This window comes from Nomascus leucogenys, chromosome 23 (genome assembly GCF_006542625.1).
Source record: "Nomascus leucogenys isolate Asia chromosome 23, Asia_NLE_v1, whole genome shotgun sequence".
NCBI classification, from domain to species: Eukaryota; Metazoa; Chordata; class Mammalia; order Primates; family Hylobatidae; genus Nomascus; species Nomascus leucogenys.
In genome coordinates, this window is record NC_044403.1 from 17,638,257 (window position 1) to 17,663,143 (window position 24,887).

The window sequence follows — 24,887 nt, forward strand, 5'->3', positions numbered from 1 at the left end:
TTTACTTTTACTTGAATGTGATAAGAATGGTAACATTCAAAACACCAATGATCTACTGGTGTTTTGGGAAGATCATTATGGATCCAGTATGATTTTTGAGGGAAGAAAGAATAATTTGGGAGAAACAAGGAGGTAGAATTGAAGTAATCCAGGAAAGTCTGCAATAGTAATGAACTAGAGAGGAAGTAGGCAGATGGAGTGAAGTGAATGGATATAAGCTATATTTTAGATGTAGAATCAACGTCTTAGCAATGGTTTTGAGAAAGTCAGGAGACAGTAGGATGCAAGAGGGAGGAGGTAGTGTCAGGAAAGCATTCCAGTTTCTGCCATGAGCTACTGGGTGGGCAAAGATTCCATTTACTAAATGGAAAAAGCTGGAAGAAGAATAGACTTTAAAAGTTGCCATCCATTTGCTTTTTAACACATTGTTTGACATACCTGTGAGACATCCAAATAGAAATATCTGGAGGCCAGAAAAAAAGGTCTTTCTTAGCTATATAACTATGAAACTCTATGGCACAAAAATAATGTTTGAAACTGTGGAAGTGAATGAAATTACGTAGTGTGAGTACTAAGAATGAGGAGAAAAAGGAGCCCCAACAGTAGAGGTTGGATGGAAAGGAACTAGTTTGCCACAGAAAATACATAGCAGCCAGAAAGCTGGAAGGAGGGAATTATATATGTATATATACACACATATATGTGTGTATATGTATGTATATATGTATATGCATATATGTATATTCACTGAAGATAAGAAAGAAGATGGTTTCAAGCAGAGAATAGTAAATTGTGTCAAATGCTACTATAGAATCAAGTAGGATGGAGAATGGAAGGTATTCATAAAATTTAGCAACACTATGATCACTGATACCTTTAATAACAGCCATTTCAGTGGTGAAATGAAAACTAGATTGGATTAGGGTGATGAATGTCCAGTACATGAAAAAAAAAAGGCATCATGTTTAAAGAACTCTTTTGAAGAACATGAAACTGAAGATTTAAGAGATAGCATGATGGCTAGAAGGGGATGTGGGTGGAGTTGCCAGATCTAGCGAATAAAAATACAAGATATATAGTTAAATTTGAATTTCAGGTAAACAAATAACTTTTTGGTCTTTAAGAATGTCCTATGCAATATTGAGGACATACCTCCTTATACTAAAAAATGCATACACCTTCTTATATGAAAAAATAATTCCTCATTCTAAAATTCAAATTTAAGTGGGAACCCTGTATTTAAAACCTTAGGTGTGGGTTCAAGATACTCTTTTATTATTTTATTTATCTTGGGGAGGTTTTTTAGAGATGGGATCTTGCCCTGTTATCCAGGGTGGAGTGCAGTGGCATGATCATAGCTCACTGCAGCCTTAAACTCCTGGGCCCAAAGGATCCTCCTGCCTTAGTCTCCGGAGTAGGACCATAGGCACACACCACTGAGTGGCTAATTTTTTTTTTCATTGTTTTAGAGATGTGGGTCTCACTATGTTGCCCAAGCTGGTCTCGGACTCCTTGCTTCAAAAGATCTTCCCACCTCAGTCTCCCCAGTAGATGGGAATATAGCAAAAGCCACCACACCTAATACTTCATTTCTGAGAGACATTTGAGTGTATTTTTGTGATAAGAATACCTGGTGTAAATGGAGAAGTTAAAAATGCAAGAGAAAGAACAGAATTGATGGAGCTAATGCCCTGAGGAAAGGAATGTTGGACTCAGTCAGGGACAACCCAGAGAGTGTGACTTCTTATTGGAAGGTGAATACTTCTTTCCTGAACTGAAACAGAAGACAGAAAGGAGAAGATAGGCACAGGTGCACACAGATGCATAGTTCTGATACTGGAAAGATCCTGGAGCCTTCCTTTGGCACACCCCATTTTTTTAATGAGGTATGCAGTGAGCCATCTGTGAGAGCAAAGGGAATAGGATGAGAATGGGGAGTTGGAAGAGCAAGGATTACAAACTTATTATGAAGGTATGAAAAGATGATTTAGAAGACAAGTGTTAAGATCGCTGGTGGTGGCTGGGCGCAGTGGCTCATGCCTATAATCCCAGCACTTTGGGAGGCTGAGGTGGGCGGATCACCTGAGGTCAGGAGTTCAAGACCAGCCTGGCCAACATTGTGAAACCTGTCTCTACTAAAAATACAAAGATTAGCCAGGAGTGGTGGCATGCACCTGTAATCCCTGCTACTCGGGAGGATGAGAAAGAAGAACCGCTTGAACCCTGGAGGCGGAGGTTGCAGTGAGCCGAGATTACACCACTGCACTCCAGCCTGGAGCCTAGGCAACAAAAGCAAAACTCCGTCTCAAAAAAAAAAAATCGCTGGTGGTGTTGAAGGCCCCAGTTGATGTTGGTGATCATGAAGAGTGATCCCAAACTACCTAAAGCATGAATTTGCCCAGTGATATTCAGAAGCTCAATGCAGGCATAAAGATGTCTGATAGATTTTTAAATAGCCTAAAGAGCACAAGACACAGGATGAAAGGCACAAACTCTACTCTTAAAGTTTATTTTCCTCCAAATATGCAAAAGATAAGAAAGGCTTTCTTCTAAAATTATGAAATTATTGTATCTACACTATTAGTAGAGTTGCAAATGAAGAACAGACTATACAAATAAGCAGGTTCTGGGCAAAAATCAGTTTTGTTATATCCATAAAATTATTTAAATTCAACATTTTACTATTTTAAATAACCCCACTTATAGACTGATTTATTAATTCAGTCGCAAATACACATTGGTTTCCTACTATGTGCAAGCACTGCTAGATGCTGAATTAATAATGTCAAGTCTGATGTTTAATTAATAAGAAGAACCTTATAGAAATATTTGACACTCAAATTAATATCAAATATATTCATTTGACTAATGCTATTACAATTACAGTTCATAGCTAATGGCATTATCGGGCTATTATCACAAAGCATTACCTCTCTTCTAAAACTCATTTCCATGATAATTCATTGAAATCATCATGAGAACACACTATCTTGATGGGTTTTTACCTCCCAATGCTCTTCAAGAGAATGAACTCACCCTTATAAGAAAGCTAGTTATGCCAAATACCACCCATGCCTGTTCTCTCTGCAGTTCAGGTGAACAATGCCTAGCAATTTCCCTACAATTTTGAAAGACACAGTGTTCCTTCCTGGAAACAGCAACCTGACTTCATTTTTATCCACAATTCCCAAGATCTGGAAATGCAAATTAAAGTCGTGATGCAGGCATTATTATCTAGAGCAAAGTATTGAGCATGTGCAGATCTGAGGCCCAATCTCAGTTCATCCAGTCACTCAACAAATATTTATTCTGTCCCCTTTCCATGACTTTAGGCAAACATGCTACTGTCTGTGCCTTTGTTTCTTGTTTATAAATTGAGGGTAATAAAAATTTGAGTCCTTATTAGATAAATATGAAAAACTGGTAGAAAAGTCAAAGTTAGAATAAAGTGGTTAGGTATTATTTCCTTCAGGTATCATGAAAATTAATGTGTTTTAAAAATTAACTCAGGTAGGAGAGCTATGAATCTCAAATGAAGCATTTAAATCAGGTTACTGAAAGGAGGAAGGAAAGAAATTAACATTTATTAAGTGTCAGTTATATGCAGACCTTGCTATATGCATTTCACGAAGATATTATTTCATTACATCTTCACAACAATTCTTTGGAGGTAGATATTTGTAGCCCCATCATATATAAGAGGAAAATGAGGTCAGAGAGTTGCATAAGTTGTCCAAATCACATAGCAATGGTGGATTCCTGATTCCAAAGCTCTTTTTACTACACTAGTTTTATTTCCTGTGGTACAGAAGCACATCCACCCTGGAGACAGACTGTTACATCTTTTAATTGCGCCCTTTTTCGCTCCCAAGCAAAAAGCACATAGTGAAGTAGAAGGCATGCCTCAGATAAAGCAGAGTATAAAATCCATTTCAGTTTTGTCTCGACAATTTTGGACTTTTGCTAGAACATCAGCACTACAAAATAACTTAAAAAAATCTAATGAAGTCTGAGGGAAATAATTGCTCACTGTCTCCAACTATCTTTTCAAGAGATTCCAAAAGGCACATTTTAAGACTTTCATAGTTCCATTACATTCAGAATAAAACAGTAGTTTGTAAAGAGGGGAAATATTGCATCTTTCTCCAAAGAGAGATAACAGAAATCTGCCTTGAATCAAAAGCAATATGCTATAGCACTTAATGCCACATATGCTTGAGTATCTGGTAAACCTCTGATTTTGGTGGGAGATGGAGTGACATATTGCTGAAGTGAGGAAAGGTGCATATATATGTGTATATATGTGTGTATATATATGTGTGTATATGTGTGTGTGTGTGTGTATATATATATATTTATATATGCACCTTTCCCTTCTTATGGAATATTTAGGTTATTTCTAATTTTTCATGCTATAAATATTACTAAGGTAAGCATCCTTTTCTGTAATCATTAAGTACATAACTTATTCCCACCGTAGACTAGAATCCTGGAAATGGGATTATTCCTTCAATGAGGATAAATATTTTAAAGACTATTGAGAATTAAAGCAAAATTGACTTCTAAAAGACTGCATCAATTATGTGCCATTGTGAAATGATAATACTTGCCTCAAGATATTTTCAGCCCTTAGCATAATATTTTGATCTTTGTCTATTTGATTGGAAAAAATTATATTCCATTGCTACTTTAATTTGCATTTTTAGAGTGTAAAATTGAAATGTTTAATGTTTATAGAACATTTTTATCTTTTCTCTTTTATGATGTGCTTAGTCATATTCTTGGCCTATTTTTCTTTTGGTCTTTTTTTGTCAGTTTATATATGCTCATGATACTATAAGAATATTGTGATTTATGTCATATTTATTGCTAGTATTTTCCCAGTTTTAACTCAGCATTTTATTTCATAAATTTATTTTATACAAGTTTTGCTGCTATATGTAATCAAATCTCTCCACCTTTTTCATTATGATTAATTTCATTGCATTTATCTATGGTTGTATAATTTTAATGGTTTCACATTTTGGATTAATTTTATTATTCATGTGGATTTCATTTTGGCTTTATTAAAGAAAATACTTATTTGCTTCAAGCAACCAACATTCACAACAGTATTTAATATACGTTGTGAAAAGTTGGTTAAACTTTAAATATTTCACAACCATACAGTAAGTGAAATGAAACTAATCAGTTTTACATATTTTAACATATTTTTAGGTGATCTTGGGACTGTTTCAGGGCTATCTTTCTGTCCTGTTCCTTTCAGCTGCTTCTTTATTTTAGCTTAGTATCACTCTCCTTTTAATTATTATAATTTTATGATATATAGTTTATATCAGTTATTACTCATACTTATCTTTTTGGTTATCTTTTATTTATGAAAACCATATTCTCCATGGCTTATACTTAGATGAATTTCACATTTTTATTATTTTTTCTCCAATTTTTTTTTTTTTGAGATAGTATCTTGCTCTGTTGCCTAGGTTGGAGTGCTGCAACCTCTGCCTCCCGGGTTCAAGCAATTCTCACGCCTCAGCCTCCCAACTAGCTGGGATTACAGGCTTCTGCCACCATGCCAGGCTAATTTTTGTATTTTTTAGTAGAGACGGGGTTTCACCATGCCAGCCAGGCTAGTCTTGAACTCCTGACCTCAAGTGATCAGCCCACTTCGGCTTCCCAAAGTGATGGGATTACAGGCATGAGCTATCGCACCCGGACCCCAATCCTATTTTTATTTTAATAAAATGAGTAAAACTTGTAAGTTAATTTTAGAAAAACTAAAGTTTTTGCAACAGGTAGTGGTCCAAGTATATAACATACTTTTTAAATTTAATATTTCAAAATTGAGTTCAGTAAGGCTTTTTCTTCATATATATCCTGATCATTTCTTGTTGAAAGTATCATAGACATTTTATACATTTTTCCTTTTTGCTATTTGAACTGAATCATTTTCCCTCATTACAACTCACTGAGGTGATCATTGTTATACAGGGAGATTATTACTGTTTATTAATGTGTATGTCTTCATCTGCATCCAATTTCATAAACTTAGTAAATTTATAAGAGTATTTCAGTTGACCCTTTTACTTATTCAGCAAAATTAATCTTCAAGTACATGTAATTTTTATCCTTATTTCCAATATTTACTCCAATGCTTTGCATCTTTCTCAGGACCCAGAGCTTACAGGGCAATGGTAATACCAGAAGACAGTCACATTATATCTTGCTCATGATCTTAACGAGGATATCTTATTTTTTTATTAAGTATATTTGTAGGATTATAAAGGTGATCTTAAAGAATATTCCTTCTCATACATAAACTTTATTCTTGTTTTCTAAGAGGTAAACAAATCAGTTTAAATTGTATCAAATGTTTCTTAAGTAGCTATTAAGATCATCTTACGATATTTCTTAATCATAAGAAACTGGACCTATCATTAGGGTGCATTTAATTAATAAATTTTTCAATATTAAATCATCTTTATATATGTGCAATAAACAATACTTGTTGGCAATTATGATTCTTTTGCTATGTTCTGGAAAGATCCAGAGAAAAGATCTATTTTTTTCCGTGAAAATTAAGAAATGCCTAATATCTCTCTTTTTTTCTTAAATTGCATGTTATTTTTAATTGACAAATAGTAATTGTATATATCTATGGGGTACAATACATACATTGCGGAATGATCAAATCAGTCTAATTAGCATATCCACCACTTCACATAATTATCATTTCTTAGTGGTGAGAACATTTAAAATCTACTCTTTTAGCAATTTTGATATATACAATGCATTATTATTGACTATAGTCACCATGCTGTATAATAGATCCCCAGAACTAATTCCTCCTGTCTAACTCAAACTTCGTACCTGTTGGCCAATATTTCCCCTTCCCCCACCCACTCCCCTTCCCCACTTCAGCCTTTGGTAATACCACCATTACTCTCTGCTTCTGTGAGTTTGACTTTCCTACATTCCACATATAAGTGAGATGATATGGTATTCGTCTTTCTGTGTCTTGCTTATTTCACTTAGCATAATGTACTCTAGGTTCATCCATATTGTCACAAATGACAGAATTTTCTTCTTTTTTAAGGCTGAATATTCCATTATGTATATATACCACTTTTTAAAATGCATTAATCCATTGATGGGTACTTCAGTTGTGTTCATATCTTAGCTATTGTGAACAGTACTGCAACAAACTGAGAGTATCCTAAGATTTACAAACGTTTCTTTGATATACTGATTTCAACTCCTTTGGATATATATCCAGTAGTAGCATTGCTGGATCATGTGGTAATGCTATGGTAATGCTATTTTTAGTTTACTGATGTACCGCCATACTGCTTTCCATAATAGATGTACTAATCTGCATTCTCACCAATAGTGTACTAAGGTTTCGTTTTCTCCACATCCTCATCAACACTTACCTTTCATCTTTTTTGTAACATTCTAACTGGTGTGAGGTGATATCTCATTGTGGTTTTAATGTGCATTTCCCTGATGATCAGTGATATTGAACAGTTTTTTATATACCTGTTGCCCATTTGTATGTCTTCTAGGAAATGTCTATTCAGGTCATTTGCCCAATTTTTGATTAGCTGTTTGGGTTTTTTCTTACTGAGTATCTTGAATTCCTCACATGTTTTGAATATTAGGCCCTCACTTGATATATAATTTGCAAATATCTTTCCCAATCTGTGGGTTATCTCTTCACCCTGTTATTTCCTTTGCTGTGCAGAAACATTTTAGTCTGACACATTCTCATTTGTCTATTTTTCCTTTTATTGTCAATGCTTCTGTTGTCATATTCCAGAAATCATTACCTAGACCAATGTCAGAAGTTTTACAGTTCTAGTAGTTTTACAGTTTCATGTCTTGCATTGAGGCCTTTAATCTATTTTGAGTTTATTTGTTCATATCCAGTATAAGCGTCCAATTTCATTCTTCTGCATGTAGATATACAGTTTTCCCAGCACCATTTATTGAAGAGACTGTACTTTCTCCTTTGTTTGTGTATTAGTCCGTTTTCATATTGCTATAAACAGCTGCCCAAGACTGGGTAATTTATAAAGGAAAGAGGTTTAATTGACTCACAGTTCAGCATGGCTGGGGAGGCCTCAGGAAGCTTACAATTGTGGTGAAGGGTGAAGGGGAAGCAAGGCACCTTCTTCAAAGGCAGCAGGAAGGAGAATACTGAGTGAAGGGGGAAGAACCCCTATTAAACCATCAGATCTCCTGAGAACTCACTCACTATCATGAGAGCAGCCTGGGGGAAACCACCCCCATGATTCAACTACCTCCACCTGCTCTCTCCCTTGACACATGGGGATTGTGGGGATTACAGTTCAAGATGAGATTTGGATGGGGACACAAAGCCTAAACATATCAGCTTGTTCTTGGCACCATTGTCAAAAATCAGTTGTCTGTAAATGCACAGATTTATTTCTGGACTCTACTCTGGTCCATTTGTCTATGTGTCTGTTTTTATGCCATGCTATTTTGATACTACAGCTTTGTAGTATATTTTGAAGTCAGGTAGTGTGATGCCTCCATCTTTGTTTTTTGCTCAAGATTACTTTGTCTATTTGTGGTGCTTTCTGGTTCCATATAAATTTTAGGATTGTTTTTTCTATTTCTGTGAAAAGTGTCATTGGAATTTTGGTAGGGATCTTAATGTCTCTTTTTAAAAAGTAATTCTTCGAAACTTTTTCCTACCATTATTGGTCATTAAGTATTTCCATTTCTTCTTGGTTCAACTTTGGCAATTAATGTTTACCTAAGTACTCATCTCATTTCCGTAAGAGTTTTGACTGTAAAATAGCATACGCATAACTAAACATTGTTATCTCCTCTGTATCTCTTGTTATATATTCTGATTGGATTTGCCAGTTTTATTTATTTTGTCATATTTTCTCCAATGAATCATCTCTTTGAACTATTAAATCTAAAAATGTTTAATATATTGATTTCCTGTTCTCATCTCTATTTCCTTACTCCTACTTTCCTTAGATTTGTTTTATGCATTTCCTAATTTTTTGTCTTGAATGTTTATCTGATTTATTTTAATTCTGACTTTAAAAATGAAAACTTTTGTGCCTTTAAATGTGCTTCTGGGTAGAGTTTATATCTGTATCTCTAAATGTGTAAATGCAATTTCCTCATTCTCTTCATTTTCTAAATACTTTGGTATTGTGGGTTTCATTTTTTCATTGACCAGTTAGTTATCCAAGAGGCATATCTTCAATTTCTTGGAAGTTTAGTTTATTACTAATGTTATTGAAACTTCTGTAAGAGGGTGAAATATTCTTTCTTCATACTAAACAATGTTGTGATCTTTATTAAACACTTATCAATCACATTTATTTAATTCTCTACATCCCTTGACAATTTGATCAAAACCTGACAAGAATGTGTTATAGTCATTGATAAGAATTACCTATATATCATTTTTTCCAAAAGACAACAAATTTTTTTATGATATCATTACTTAAGGGAAATCCACTGGCATATCTTCAATTTGAATTGTGTTTTTTATCAATATAAAAAAATTTTCAATGTCCCTTTAAAATGTTTTTTCCTTTGAATTCAACTTTGCTGAGATTAGTATTTTCCAGTATTTTTTGTCTTTGTCTTACGAGTTTCTCGTTCATTATTATATTATTATTATTAATATTATTATTATTTTAAGCTTTGTCATTCTGTGTTCAGGGTGTTTCCTGTAAGCAACAGTTATAACATGTATCGTAGTCACTTTTCCTTACCCATATTGTCCCTTTTTCTGTTTAGTCATCCTCAAAAGAGATTTGCTGAGAGGTAGTGTTTACTAACTGAGAGTGTATGTGGATATTTTTGCTAAAGTCTACAGTTAAAGTGACCCATTAAACCCAAGACTGCTAGGCTACAATGAGAACTTTATAGCATTTTTAGGTTTTCTAACACTCTGACTAGATAGAGTGATTACAGACTACAGTGTCAAGCATACATGGCTATCTGCCACCCCCCAGAACTCATACTCACCTATAATGTTTTCTTTTTGGTCAGGCAGGTTGCACCGCATCCAATACTTCTTGGATGACTATGTCTTATTGCCATTACTTCTTTTATTTGTTTATTATTTTTAAAAATTTTTTATTGATACATATTAGGTGTACTTGTTTTCAGGATACGTGTGATCATTTGATAAATTGATATAGTCAAATCAAGGTAATTTGTATATCTATTACCTTAAATATCTGTTCCCATTACTTCTTGTCCTGTGATTCTATGGGTGTTGCACTCCGTGATGTAGTTTAGAAGCAGAGGTACTTGGTTCTGAGTAGTGGTAGAGAAGGATGAACGGGAGGGTTCCTTTCTCTTTTCTCCTCCTTCCAAAAGAAAAATAAACAGTAATTATGCATTAAAGCAAAAGCTATTACTATTTTCTCTAGAACTGACCTTGATTTCTGTGGTGAGGGCCTGTTCTGATCATCTCTTATTCACCACATTGATGACCTGGGGGTGCCTCTTACTCTAAATAGCATGAGATTATGGAAAACATGCATCCTTTTTTTTTGAGAGAGAGAGTCTACACGTGAGACTGACAGCAGTTTATTAGTCACATACACTCACAGCCTGGGAAAGGAAAATACCCTGATATGTGCAGGGTCACCTGGGGTTGCACTCAGGCATACAGTGAACAAGCAGGGTCTGTGGGGGGCAGGCTTTGTAGTGACAAAGGGTTGTGGTGACAGGTTGGTTCCTATAGGCTGGATGTCATTGGTTGCTTTGAATAATGTTGAGAGCTAGCAGGCAAGTGAAACCTCTTAGGTTGAGACCTGGGTGGAGTGCAGCTGGTCTGGCTAATAGGGAAACTAGCCAGGTGGGGAGCTCTTCCCTCTGGGTGAGGAGCATATCTAATGAAAGCAGGGGAACACATGGTTAGACCTTTGGGGCCTGTGAGGCTCAAAGGCATCAAGGCAGCAAATGAAATTTTGAGCCTTACAATGTAGGGCATTACATAGAAGAGAAATAAACTGTATTTCTCTTTCATATTAGCAAATTTGTGTAGTTTATAGTGTTATAGCATGTGTGCATTACCATATATGTTTCTCAATCCAGTTTCAAAAGCCTTAAATTTAGTGTAAATTACTCTAAGGATCTCACGGTAGATTGAATGCCAGTCTCAGGACCGGAGTAGAAATGTTGTCCTTAGGTATTTTAGAAAGAATTTGGGGTAAGTGATTTCAAAAACTGAAATCCAGACATTTTAAAACTGTTCAGAAGATGTTAAAGAAAGTCATAAAAGTGGTAGTTGCATTAAACACCAAGAGGTGGACTACAGCAGTGCATTTGATATAACAGCAGGAAGATGAGGGTTCTGCTGAGTGATGTTTCACTTGACCTCTCTGTTCCTTCACTCATTAATACATAAAATAAAGAACGAGTCTAGATGATTCTACAATCTTTTATCACTAAAATGACTGTGATAATTTTGGATAAATAGAAACATTTTATTTAGTGTCTACAAGGCCTAATGCTCCAGAATAATTACCCTATGCCTGTCCCCTACTAATCTATGAATTCATTTTCTTAAGCAGCATGGAATGCACATTTCCTGGTACAAAAAAAAATTCTAAAAAATGACTTTCAAATGAACCAATACATCTAGTTAAGCAAGAGATATTTGGGGGAATTCTGAACAATGCTAAATATTTTGAGTCCTTTACTACTTCAGCAGTTGAACACTATTACTAAGTGGCTGGTTATATTATGAAAGTAATAACTAGGGTGCACTGTGGGCATTACGAATGGCAGGGAATGAATGACCCGTCAGACTCTAGGTGGCACATTGTTTCTCATGCTCCTGTTCAGCTATCCTGTGATCTGCAGAAGTTTAGTTAGTCTCATTCTAGACCTCAAGTCTTCAGTATGTCTCCTTTGCAAGGATGCTCCTGATTTCAATCAGCTACTGGAAATGTCAGATGAAAAATGACACAAATGTGAATTACGACAATAAAAGTTTATAAGCTACTAAAATAAAGTTATAGTACCTAAGAGCTGAGTCAACTGACAATGTTAAATGGAACATTTTACAACCAGTCCTGGGATAATGATAAAAAAAAAAAGGCACACAGAACGTGAAGAAATATCTGACAGGAGACAGACCCAAGATCAAGCTCAGGCTACATGATGATGTGTGAGCTACCTGGAAAGGGGGCAGGAGGAGGTGATAATCTAAGGTTTGTGGAGTGTCTCCTCTGTGTCCGGCCCTTGACAACCATTATCTCTTTAACTTCTCATGACAACTCAGTAAGGGAGTTTCTGTTATCATCATTTCATAGAAGAGAAACTGAGGCTTAAGTGGTCCAGTTATTTGCCCAATGACTACACTGTTAAGGCAAGATTTAACTTTAAAAGTCTACCTGACTCCAAAGCCCGTGCTCTTTCTATATCTTTTTATACCCAATTCTGTCTCTTCACATAGACAGATAATCTCCACATAAATAAAGTAAATTTTAGGTGTCCTGAAGAATCTTTCTGTCAGACTTGATACAAGTGTTTGTCCCATGCTATCAATTCAAGCGATGCTTCTCTTTACCATGTAAATTAGCTATGCAGAGAATGTTAAATGAATCTAAATATGGCAAAAATGTGGGACTAGAATGAAGATGAGCATTAGAAAGAAAGCCACATGCTAAAAATGATATTTAAGAATGAATACAGGAGCATTATAGAAAGTTTGAACACGTGATATGGCAATCTTTGGTTTGGGGTTTCCTTTTCTTTTTTTTTTAAGATAACTCCACTCACAAAATGTTTTGTCCATATCCACAGATTTATATTATCTTTCTCTAACTTTTCTAGTACAAATGTCCTTCTCTCCTGTCACCCCAAATCCCAAATACCAAGTCACAGTACTTCTCATTTCTGTTTTCCACAGCATCCCCAGTGATGAGAGTGCTCTGGTGTGCCCAGGGGGATCTAGTGGTGTCTCCTAAAAGGCTGGTATTTGCCATAATGAAACAATTTCTTTAAAATATTATGTTTTACCTTTAAAGATCTTAGGAAATTTATATTCTTCTTCCTCATCTGACTCTCTTATAATATAAAGATAGTCTTTTCAATTACTTATTATGGACCAGAATTCATGCTCCAAGAAGAATTAATGTCATGTTAATTCTGAGGCTTCACATACTCTGTGCAAACTCCTCTTACACTAGCCAGAGAAACATGGTGATAAAAAGGTATAATCGCATGACATGCAAAGTGCTGATGTGAAATGAAAAGGACAGAAATACGATTGGGATATTAATTCAAGAGGGCAAAAATAGCACTGTTTGAATAGGCTTAGAAGGTTTAGTTCTTCCTGAAAATAAGTAGGATGTTATTGCACCTTATCTTGACCTCCACCTCAACTCTCCCCATTCAAGTACAATCGAATGTTTAGTTCCTGTGTGCACACACGCATGGGCACACACACACACACACACACAAAAGCACACATATATACATCAAAAAGGCTACACAATATCCAATAGACAAGACTTATAGAGAAACATTCAGTGAACTTCGTTTACACATCTAAACACCAGATAAAGGCATCATGTAACTGTAGCAATAAAACCATAAATTTTCATTATAATAGAACCCAAATAAAATGGTAAAGTGGAACTTACAAAATAGGTACGGTAATAATTTATACCTATCATAATACGTGTTTTGGTATTATTTTGCCAAATAATCCCTATTTGTCAGGCACTGATCTAAATACTAAAAATATAAGGATAAATAAGACACACACAGCTCCTGCAAATTAATAGCATAATCAGGATTACCTTTACAACCCAGTTCTTTTGACAAAATAATACCTATTTTGTGAGTTGCACTTTACCATTTTATTTATTTGTGCTATAATTTATTTAGGCTAGCTTTCAGATATAGGTCCAAGAATATAATAGACAGCTAATTTTCATTGTTGATCCATAGTAATAATCATTGAGTAGGTAAAAGACAAAAGACAAACAGCTTTAAATGGGAAGTGGCACAACTAATCACAATTGTCATACTTATGCACTTGCTGACTGTGATCAGAATATTTAAGTTAAATCCCATTTAAAAGTACGCATTGTCAAGGGAGAGGCCAAGAACCACTTTCTACTGCAGGAAGCAACCCTACACCCCATGAAGCCCAGTCCTACTGGGTCATAGACTGATTGCTCTGGTCCCACACCCTCTTCACCTCCCATTGTAGGAGTTGTTCCTATAAAAAGGCAAGGAAATGATGAAACCTTGGCATTTGTGTGTTCAAAGATGATCATTTCCTGTTCTCATAATGCATAACATTAAAAAAATTCAACCCATTCAGAGCTACAGTTAAATTAAATTCTCTCTGTTAAGTTAGATTTTTCCCTTTTAAGCATTCTGTAGTGCTATGTAAATACATTTGGTAATACTAGTTCTCCTTGCTGTTTTTAAAGTATTGCCTAAAATTAAGTATCACATATATAATATGTATAAAATAGTGCATTATATTTTACATATTAAACAATACCCCAAAATTTACTGAAGAAATAAAAAGTATGTATGCGGATAGAGATAGAGACAGAGGCAGAGGCAGAGACAGAGACAGAGACAGAGACAGAGACATAGCTATATCACAGACCCAAAGCAAAAGTCTAAACTTAGAAGCAAATTAATTACCTTGAATCTTGAATACTTTCATATATACCCAGTATGACATCATAGTGAAGTAGAGATCCTTTATTTGGTGGTATTAAATTGAAGAATTTACTTATGAGGCGAAAAGAGAATCTCCATGTTAACCAGAGATTGCAAGTAATTTGACCAGTGAGGTCTGTGATATTATCATAAGGTAGCCCTGGATTTATCAAAGTTGTGAAAATAATTTAACATCTATCACCTACATATATTATCTCACTACCCTTACAATTAGCATATGAAACAGACTATCTGGTCATAGAAAATATTTTTCATTCATTCACTATATATTTACCAAATAATCCCTACATGCCAGGCACTGTTCTAAATACTAGAAATATAAGGATAAATAAGGTACACACATGTCTCCTGCAAGTTAATGGAATAGTCAAGATTACCTTTACAACCCAGTTCTTCTGACACCTATATTGTGTGATGCAAATTAAGAGTGTTTTGTGACCTTCAAAATATTTGGGGTGCTTTGCTTATCATTTTACTATTAATTACAGAATTAAATAAATTTTGACAATCAAGTTTCAGATGAGCTTTTTTCCTTTGTGGATATTACTGAAGCGAACAAAGCTCTATGAATTGTGGAATGATAAAATATTCACAGAAACTTACAACTCTGCAGTTGAATAACAATTACATTTGTTCCAAACAGGCAATTGGTTTCCAAACACATTAAACAAAGGCAATTTAGAAAGCTGCTTCTTCTTCCTGGCATCATTAACATTGTTGAACGTCCTGGGATTCTGGAGTGTTTCACAAAGGTAAGTAAGAGTGTGGTAAGATGAAAAATTTCTGAGTCCATGAAATATTGGTCTGGGAACCATCACTGAGCCAGCGGGAATTCTGTACACCATGACTGGACAAATTAGCATATTAGAGAAATTCAACAGATTATTCAGGGCAAGAAATTTCTATTTAGACTTCACTTTTTCCATCGATCCTCATAATAAAATAGTGCTTTACAAATTCTAAAACATGTCCTAACACAAGATCTTTCTCCCCACTATGTAGCATCACTTTAGAATTAGAAATAAGTGTATTGATAATAAGAACAAGTGAATCATTACCATTAAAAGCAAATATCATTAAACAAATAGCTAGAAATCTAATGATGTTTGAGATTTGGATCCTATTCAGGCTTTTAAATCAGCAGTGACCATTTCAAGGTCAATTTAAAAAACTACAAAATCCCTTAGCTTGTCACCTGAGATCACCTGAGAGTGGCTTAATATGTACCATCTACCACCCATCCACTCATCCATTGCCAGCTTCTCTCTCTCTCTCTCTCTCTCTCCCCTTGACATGTTCTTGGACAGCTGCATACTTTTGAGAAAATTCTCTAACCTCTCTGGGCCTCTGTTTTTACACATGTAAAATAAGAAACCTCTTGTGGGTTTTAGGGGGACAAATATTGATAAAGGGCTAATCACAATGTCTGTCACGAAGCAGAAGCTAAGCAGATTTTCATTTTCTTCACTTCCTTCCATCCATTTATCTCTTTAGTCATTTAGTCATATATTATCTCATCCATTGTCACTTCACCTTTACCTAGGTCATTATTTTATTAACCTAACAAATCTCTTTTTGAACATCAGCCATGTGATAGGTGGTGTCATAAACTAGAAAGATACAAATTCAGTACGTCAATAAAGGTTTATTTTCACCAGTGTTCTCCTCTCATTGGGCTTATGGTCCAGTATAAGAAAGAATCAAATCTCATGCAAGGCAGAATTGATAACAAAATTAAAAGCCTTAATGGCTCTCTGAATTTTTATATTTCTTACACCCCAAAGTGTATAAATTATCAAACTAATCCTTCACAGTGTATACTTTTCCTAAATGCTGATCTCATTCTTAGATCGAAAATCAAATTAGAGAACCAGAAAGTTTTGCAGAAAGGTCCAACAGGAATGTTCTCAACATTGTAGCAAAATAGATTTCACAATGAAAATGGAAGCTGGAGGCATGGCCTCATTCCCCTCCATCTACTGCCTCCAGACACATAAGTGGTGCTCACCCAGCAATTCTCAAAAACTGGCACCATCTCTCAATTTTTATTTTGTATCCTATGGTAAGGTTTGATCCTTGTCTTTCATAAAGTAATTTAGTCACCCAACTTGAGTCCAGTTTCACAATTTACATGCTATACAAACTTCAGCAAGCTGTTTAACCTTGCTAAACCTCAGTTACTTCATTTGAAAGTGGAAATGATAAAAATAGTAACTGTGTCATAAGGCTTTTGTGAGGATGAGTAAATGCTCCAAAGTGTTAGCAATTATAATTATAATGGTCTCATGCCTAGCCATATGCTCTCTTCTTCCTCCTTTTTATTCTTCTCCTAGACTTACGTTGAGGTGTAGTCAAGACGACCGCAGTCATGGACAGAGTTCAGGTAGAACTGGCACTGGACCCAGAATCCATTAGCCGAGGGATTGACTCATTAATATATCCACTCAACCAACATGCTAAGCATTGTTCCAGGCAATAGAGAAATAGAGTTGAACAGGCAAACTTGTAGTCTACATGGAGCTAACATCTAGGGCCCAAATTAAAATATTCAAGTGTGATTCTTTCTCTCTGATTGTGGAACTAGTGAGTTCCTGTAAAGAAGTGAGAAATAGTGGTGTGGAGTGCAGAGGAGGAGGTAAGAATAAAAATATACAACACACCAGAGATTGGACGAACCAAAGATGAGAAGTGACTAAGTAAAAATGTAAAGTTCATTCAGAAATAAATCTGATTCTTACCAAATCTTCTTCATCTCCTATCTACTTTCTCTTCTCCTGCATACTTTCATAGGGAGGGAATAAAGATAGAGAGAGAGGAAGAAACAAAGCAGAAAGGAAAGAAATTAATTTTCTATGTGTTGAGCAGCCTGTGTGTCTTGGGTGGCATGCTATACACACACAAACAACTGCACTTACTCCCCACCACCTTCTTGGCATATAGATCTTATCATTCTACGTTATAAATCAAAAAACTACAGTGCAAAGCTAGTTAAATAAATTGACCAAGTTCACACAACTAGGATTCAACCCCAAATTTGTCTCTGAAGCCCATGCTTCTATACTTCTATACTATGCTGCCTCCAAGTGCCATAGAAGAGCCGTCTTCTTGCTCTCTGACAATTCCTAACTTGGTTTGGGAGAAAACTATTTCCTTCAGTTAAAGTAACTCTACCCACTACCACCTGTTGACAAGCACCCCACAGGAAAAGAATGGATGTCACATGTCAGAAGTAAGGAGATTCTGGAAAATTTGCCTCCAGAGATTAAGCAGCTAGAACCAATGACATCAATGCCAAAGCACATGCTGCCTTGGGGACCTACTGGCCATTGGGATTGGACAGGCCAAGTCAGAAGAGTTAAGCAAGACACAATATGAAACCTGAGAGAGAAAGACCAGTGTCTGCAGTGAGGAGCGCATGATTCCGATTTTTTTCTATACTGATTGTTTTTGTCAAACACTAATGAACAATAAGCATGCAAAGAAATGGGGAAAAGCACCAATGTCCCAGGGACAGCATTATTGAAACATATTACTTACAAGTCAAATCGCATTTAATCTCAGCACATATGCAATCACAATCCCATTTTTTACCAAAGGTGTATCTGTTCAGAGCCAGGTAATAGTGGCAAATCTATCAAGAACAAGGCAGTCCCAACTTATTCTTGTCCTCAAGATCTTGAGGACAGTGTATTAATTATGAAACAACATCCTCACCAAAATACAGGCAGGATGAGGTCTGTTTTAGCACCCTAGACACCCCCACAGCCAAGTTCATATTAGTCTGATACAATCTTATTGTTAAGTCCTAGAACCAAACCAATCTTGTGAGGGTTACTGGGACATTATCTCAAATCCCCAGCTGCATAAAGCTAGGAATTATCCATAAATATAAGGCCAGACTTACCTGTCACATGTACCAAATCAAACAAACTGAAAACAACCCCTCCACAATCAAATTTGAAATACTGCATTGGTGACATGTCATACTAGAGGCTTTCCAGTTTAGGGGTGAAGGAAGTAGGTAGATGAAAGTAAATATGTCTACAGTGCTTTATATAAATATGTATCCTAACCCACATTGGGTGCTAAAATAAAAAGAAATTTCAGGTGTTTTGAGAGGGGGGGGAGCAGAGAGTGTTTGTTTTTATAACTAACACCACTGTCCTTCCTGTGTTGTGAAACATATCTTATAAAGTTGATATTGCACTTGTTTTGTCAAATATTCTAGTAATCTTTTGTGTCTATGCTGTAAGAATTATTGAAAGTGACATAAATCAGAGACAAATGACCAGAGTTGTTCAGGCAGTATTCATTCTCTTAGAGTTACAGTTATTTTTAGCAATGTATTGAGAAGGAATAGAAGGTAAAATCAACTTTTGAAACCACAAATCAAAAATAGATGACTGACCCCATCTATTTTTGAAACTTATGTGTTATGTGATAAAATTAAACTTATAGCGGATATTCATTGTTCATTTGACAAATATTTATTGAACATCTACTATGTATCAATCACTGGGAATAAAGCAGTGAATAAAGCAATTTGAAATTCCTATTTTGCTGGAACTTACCCAAAAGTGTTTAAGAAAGTAGTTTGTCTTTAGAGGCAGTATGCCACAGAGGAAAAGGGCCAGGATTCAGAATAATCAAGTTCTGGTTCCAAATCCAAACTCTGCCAACTGCTATTTCTATGAACCTTAAGCAAGTTATTTAAGCTCTTGGAAACTTCAGTTTCTCAATCTGCGAAATGGGATGATTCTATCCCACCCTTGCATGGGGCTGGTACTTAGAAGATACTAGAAAGGCAGGTTTTTCTGGAGGTTGGGGATGGAGAGTGCACATTCTAGAAATATATTCATAGATTCCTTCTTTGACAATGGCGCTTCCCATATAATCTCAGCACTGAATTTACAAATCCCCAGTAAACCTCTTATGCATCCTGACCGCCATGAAATCTGTCAAGTCAATAGGCTTTCAGCCTTCTCACCATCTCTCCGTCAGCATTGAAGACAACATAGCAGGCTGTAAAAAAGCGCCACCTAAAGGTCCTTATGAGATACTTCACTAAGTCACAAAAACTCCTGTCCTTTTAAAAAGACTGTTTTGGTGAGCAGCGCTCTTAAATAATCGTCACTGTTGTGCCAGTATCTATGAGCCCATCATATAAGGCAGACCGGCGCAGGAGGAAAGCAAATGATTTATCAGTTCATCTACATCTGGTCCTAAGAAAAGCTTTCTTTCTTTCTTTTTTAGATATTGTAATCTAAATCATTTTAATGCCCAGAACATCCATGGAAGTAATCTTGAAGAAACACTTCTCCTCCACGAAAAGTCTCTGAAATTTTATGGCAGTATACAGGAATTTTCTTCAAGTATTGATCTTTGGGAGACAGCCCTATGAAACTGTGTTTGAGTCTGCTTGTCTTATGAGAACAGTATTCATTGTTTTCTTCTTCAGTTGAGCATTTTATGTGTTTTAGTGTAAAAGCCAATATATATGGAGGTGATTTTATAAATATCATTTGTATACCTTATTTACAAAGACTATGACCTTTCTAGTAAACTGTCATGCTTTTGCATTAACATGTTACAGCATTAGAATTAATAAAATAATTTCAAAGTCTAGGTGATTGCTCTATGACAAAAAAAATGACAGTTTTCTTTACACCAATAATACCTTACAGCTTTCTACAATGGTTCAGCCATTGAAAGCATATGACCTTTTTTTGGAGTTTTAATGAGTCATTAGAAGCAAAATGACAGTATTTTAATATACTCTCTTTCAATACACTTAGTGAGCCCTTCTTACATGCCAAGCATTGTGACCATATACTGTATATAGCTGAGTAAATAATAAACATATACATGATTTTCTATATTTGCTGTTAATATTATGCTATCACAGTATGACTTCATTAAGGACATTTTCTCTGAATTTAAAAGCAGTATTACTAAAATAGATGTCCTTAACAAAGAGAATGTCCACATACTAAAAAAGTTGAAAAATAAATGTAAGTTATGGAATTCTTGGAATTGAAAGAAAGAAGGAAATTAGGGAAGATAAAATGAGGGCTGAGAGGAGGGTAAGTGACCAAACCAAATAGAGATGCTTAAAGGAATTATATGAATAACATCTTTCGGTCTCCACTGCTAATTCAGATGCATTCAGAAAATTATCTTCTAAGAGTTTCTTCTTTTATAAGCAAAAATATGTGGAAACACATTTTTTAAGAAATCAAATAAAATTAAAGTCTGTTTCTTAGTAGCAGTATTTGTCAAAAGTTGGTTGAGGACAACTTGCTACAGGTGAATCTTTCTGGCCCCTACACAGACTGCCTTAACTCAAATCTTTTTTCAGATTGGGGTCCAGCAACTGGTGGTTTTAATAAGCACACCCAAATCATTCTCGTGTTCCCTAAAGTTTAAAAGCCATTGCTTTCCAGGACAATTCATGTTGGATAGGACAGGTGAGTTTATCAGCTGACTGCAAATTATTCTGCAATTATGCACCTCCCTTGTGTATACATAAAATATTTTAGGTCTGTAGAATAAAAGATTTACTCAACTTGATTAGGTATGCTACGCATTTTTAATTGCAAAAGAGGAGCTGTAAAGCACCAGGTGTTTCTGTTACTCAAACTATTTTTTGTTTGAGGACAAATGAAAAGGCTTGCTGGTACAGGCATAAATTCTTTTCCTGCAACTTTTTCAAATCCTTTCTGTTTAGCAATTGTTTCCTAGCAAAACAGTGAGGCAGACCCCTGATATTCCTTAGAAGCTTTCCTTGCTGCAAAAGGTTAAATGCCAAGTTTGCAATTTGGGTTTAATGAACACCCAAAAGAGAAAGAAATCTTTAAACACTTCACCTCAGTACAAGTGAGAAGCTCTAGTCCCTCTTACTGTTAGAAAGGGAGCCTGCTTTATTTTGTTCTCCCCCTCCCCACAAATTTGTCTTCATCTCCTTAATTTCTACATCGTAATAGGAAAAGGTGCTCATTATGCTTTCACTTGTCCTTAGAGCTGAAAGATCTACAGAATTATAAAGTTGACCCAAAGCAAACACCAAAAGAGCTTAGAATCCTCACGTTGGCGTTGACACTCGTGATTAGCTAAATTGCAGTAACTACACAGGCTTCCATTCGGAACAGGATGCATTCACACAGCCGTTTCTTCTCTACTGCCTAGCAACATTATCATTGAGCACCTGGAATAGTTTAGGCATTAAGTGTAATTGGTTTTGCTTTACATAAATCTGTAGCTTTGTAAATAAGCGGAGCATTTCAGCTTCTATATAACACCAATTAACTTAAAGGGATGCGTTGTTTGCAGAAGCCTGCTGGGTTTCGTACTGTATTTCTCCAGTAATATGCTCAGTGGCGGGCGAAGTTCTGTGTCCCTGCAGTGTTCCATTTACTCCAGCCACTTGGTGCCAAGGGTCTGTACCCAGCCACTCATTTGCTCCATTTTTCACTTGTGGCAAAAAGTTGGAAAAGTGAAGACTTCCCTAAGAAGCACCTTCTGTGCTCTATTTCTGTCCATGATCAAGGCCCGAAACGCAAGGTATTTGAAAATGTTTTCTGTGACCTGCAGAGCACAGGTCTGACCCCATCTGATTCTGTTCACAACTGACAGTAACATCTCGTTTCTCTTCCTTTTTTTTCTTGTAACACTTCAATCCATTGTAGCCAAAAGTCACTACATTGACCCTATATACAAAATTAAGAAAACTATACTCTCATTACATAAATTTATAAGTGAAGATGGTTTTCATCAGAGTGACTTCTTTAATAGCACAAAATAACATTCAGAGACCCGCTCCTGAAAGTAGGTAAATGTTCCCAAGCTCCGTGGGTATTTCTCCTTATTTCCTCTTTATTCAGTTTAATCCCTTATCTCTCATACATATCCCCTTCAGGTAATCTTGATTTATAGCATTCATTCCACCCTAGCCAACCTTTAATTCTCTTGGTTTCTGAAAGCGTTTTATCAACTATCAGAGTAACAATATCACCAAATAACAGCTCATAATTCAAAAAGTTTCCTATTATAATATTGCACGATTTACAAATTGAAGTAGAGAAAATAATCCTTTCTGAAAACTGTCAGGATCCCTTGTTCTACGAAAACAAAGCTTCCACACTGGTACTCTTAGCCAGTCGGGTGATAGGCATCCACCATCTACCATTCTCTCACTACAAGAGAAGCCAGCGTACAATTATTGGTCCCAGACTTATGAGTAAAGCCTTCAAATAAAATCAGCAGCCAAGTGATGACAGCACACAGGTGCTGCTAGAATTCAGGTCTGCTTGTAGAGAGCAGGGAAATTAAAAGAACCACTAATAGTAACAACTCACATCTATGTCACCTTTTATAGTTTACAAGTTGCTGTCACACATATTATCACATTTGATTAGCACCACCACTCTGGGAGGTAGGCACATTTTAGCATGCCCATTTTGTAAATGAGAAATTGCAACTCTTGACACCTTAAGTGATTTATCAAGAGTAACAGAGATAGTAGGTGGCACAGACAGGACTTGAACCTTGGTCTGTCTGTCGCTAAAGTGCTAGCTCCTTCTACAGCAATACTCACAATGTCACCAACACTGGATCATTCCCCAGCCACTGAGGTGAAACACTCTCTACATCATTCAAACGGGAACAAGAATGGGAGGAAAGATTATGTCAAGGTTACAGACTCTGACAAAATGGGTAACAAAAAGCAAACATCTTTTTAGCATCTCTTCTCCCTCACTCAGCTTTCCCTGTGGAGCCATACGGTTTCCCGACATGGACCTCAGGATGTCAGAAACGGTCCCGGAAAAGACCTACCCAGATTGAACACAACGGCAGGGGAGGTGTTCTCAATGTCAAAACCATCCTTTATTTCTCTTTTCATTAAACTGACTTGGCTGTGCTACAGTCAGTTACAAACTGCCTTAGAAAAGGCAATTTGAGGGCCAGGCACAGTGGCTCATGCCTGTAATCCCAGCACTTTGGGAGGCTGAGGTGGGTGGATCATGAGGTCAAGAGTTCAAGACCAGCCTGGCCAATATGGTAAAACCCCGTCTCTACTAAAAATACAAAACTTAGTCGGGCGTGGTGGCACACGCCTGTAGTCCCAGCTACTCTGGAGGCTGAGGCAGAAGAATCACTTGAACCCGGGAGGCGGAGGTTGCAGTGAGCCAAGATCACATCACTGCACTCCACCCTGGGAGACAGAGCAAGACTCCATCTCAAAAAAAAAAGAAAAGAAAAGGCAATTTGAGAAAAACAAATGTACCCTGAAAAGTAGTATTAATAATTACGAAGACTTCTGTAGTACTTGTTAAGTTGAAGCCATTGTTCTAAGTATTTTCAAGGCATTTGCTCATTTAATCATCACAGTAACCCCATGAGTTAAATACAATGGTTAATTTTATTTTATAGATAAGAAATATGAAACATACAGGAGCTAATAACTTTCCAAGGGTTATGCAGACAGTATGGGCAGAGTCAAGGTTTGGACCCAGGACATTTGTCTACAAAATCTGGGGGCCATTCCTCTCTATGTAACTGTCTCTCAGTACAGCTGTTATCTATAGGAGGTTTTTCTATACTCCCAGGGGAACTGAATTCCAGGGAAGACAGTGCCTAAGCTTAATAGATCTCAGTCTTTTTCTGTCTCAACACATAAGAATATGACCTCTTCCACTGGTAATTACCAGGTTGAAACAACATTGATTTTCAACATTCCTATATTGTCCCCCTTCCTCCCCTTTCAAAAATAATTACTATCTCCTGCTTACATGTGAAAGTAGACAGATATTCTGAGAAGAAATATTTTACCAGCAACATTCAGTAAGATGAGAGAAGACACATGGTTGGGTGATCTGAGGTGGGAATTGTTACTGTAAGGCAAGGAAAAGAGTTTGTTAAATGGTGTGTACAGTGAGGAAGTTAAAGGAGGGATCCAAAGGCATGGCCCTTGGGGCAAAATGTCAAGTTCTGTGGCAGCGAGTGGGCACATCTATTTAAGAATTGTTGTAGGCATACTTTTCTACTGTTCCTCAAATCACAATGTAAGCCCTCTGTTTCTCATCTGAAACAGTCACAGTTAGATCAAGAGGTCAACTAGGTTCTCTGCTTCCATAACATCTATGCAGACATTCCTGACGTTTCCT

The 24,887-nt window shown here is 36.2% G+C and overlaps 1 protein-coding gene across 1 annotated transcript in view; it reads left to right on the forward strand.

The window, feature by feature from the left end:
- SLC15A5 (solute carrier family 15 member 5) overlaps positions 1–20,125 on the forward strand; it is a 91,287-nt gene extending 71,162 nt beyond the window's left edge. Inside the window, 2 exon segments of the mRNA XM_003265554.4 lie at positions 15,368–15,476; positions 19,978–20,125. Coding sequence (XP_003265602.3) covers positions 15,368–15,476; positions 19,978–20,125 — 257 coding nt within the window.
- The last annotated feature ends 4,762 nt before the right edge of the window (positions 20,126–24,887 follow it).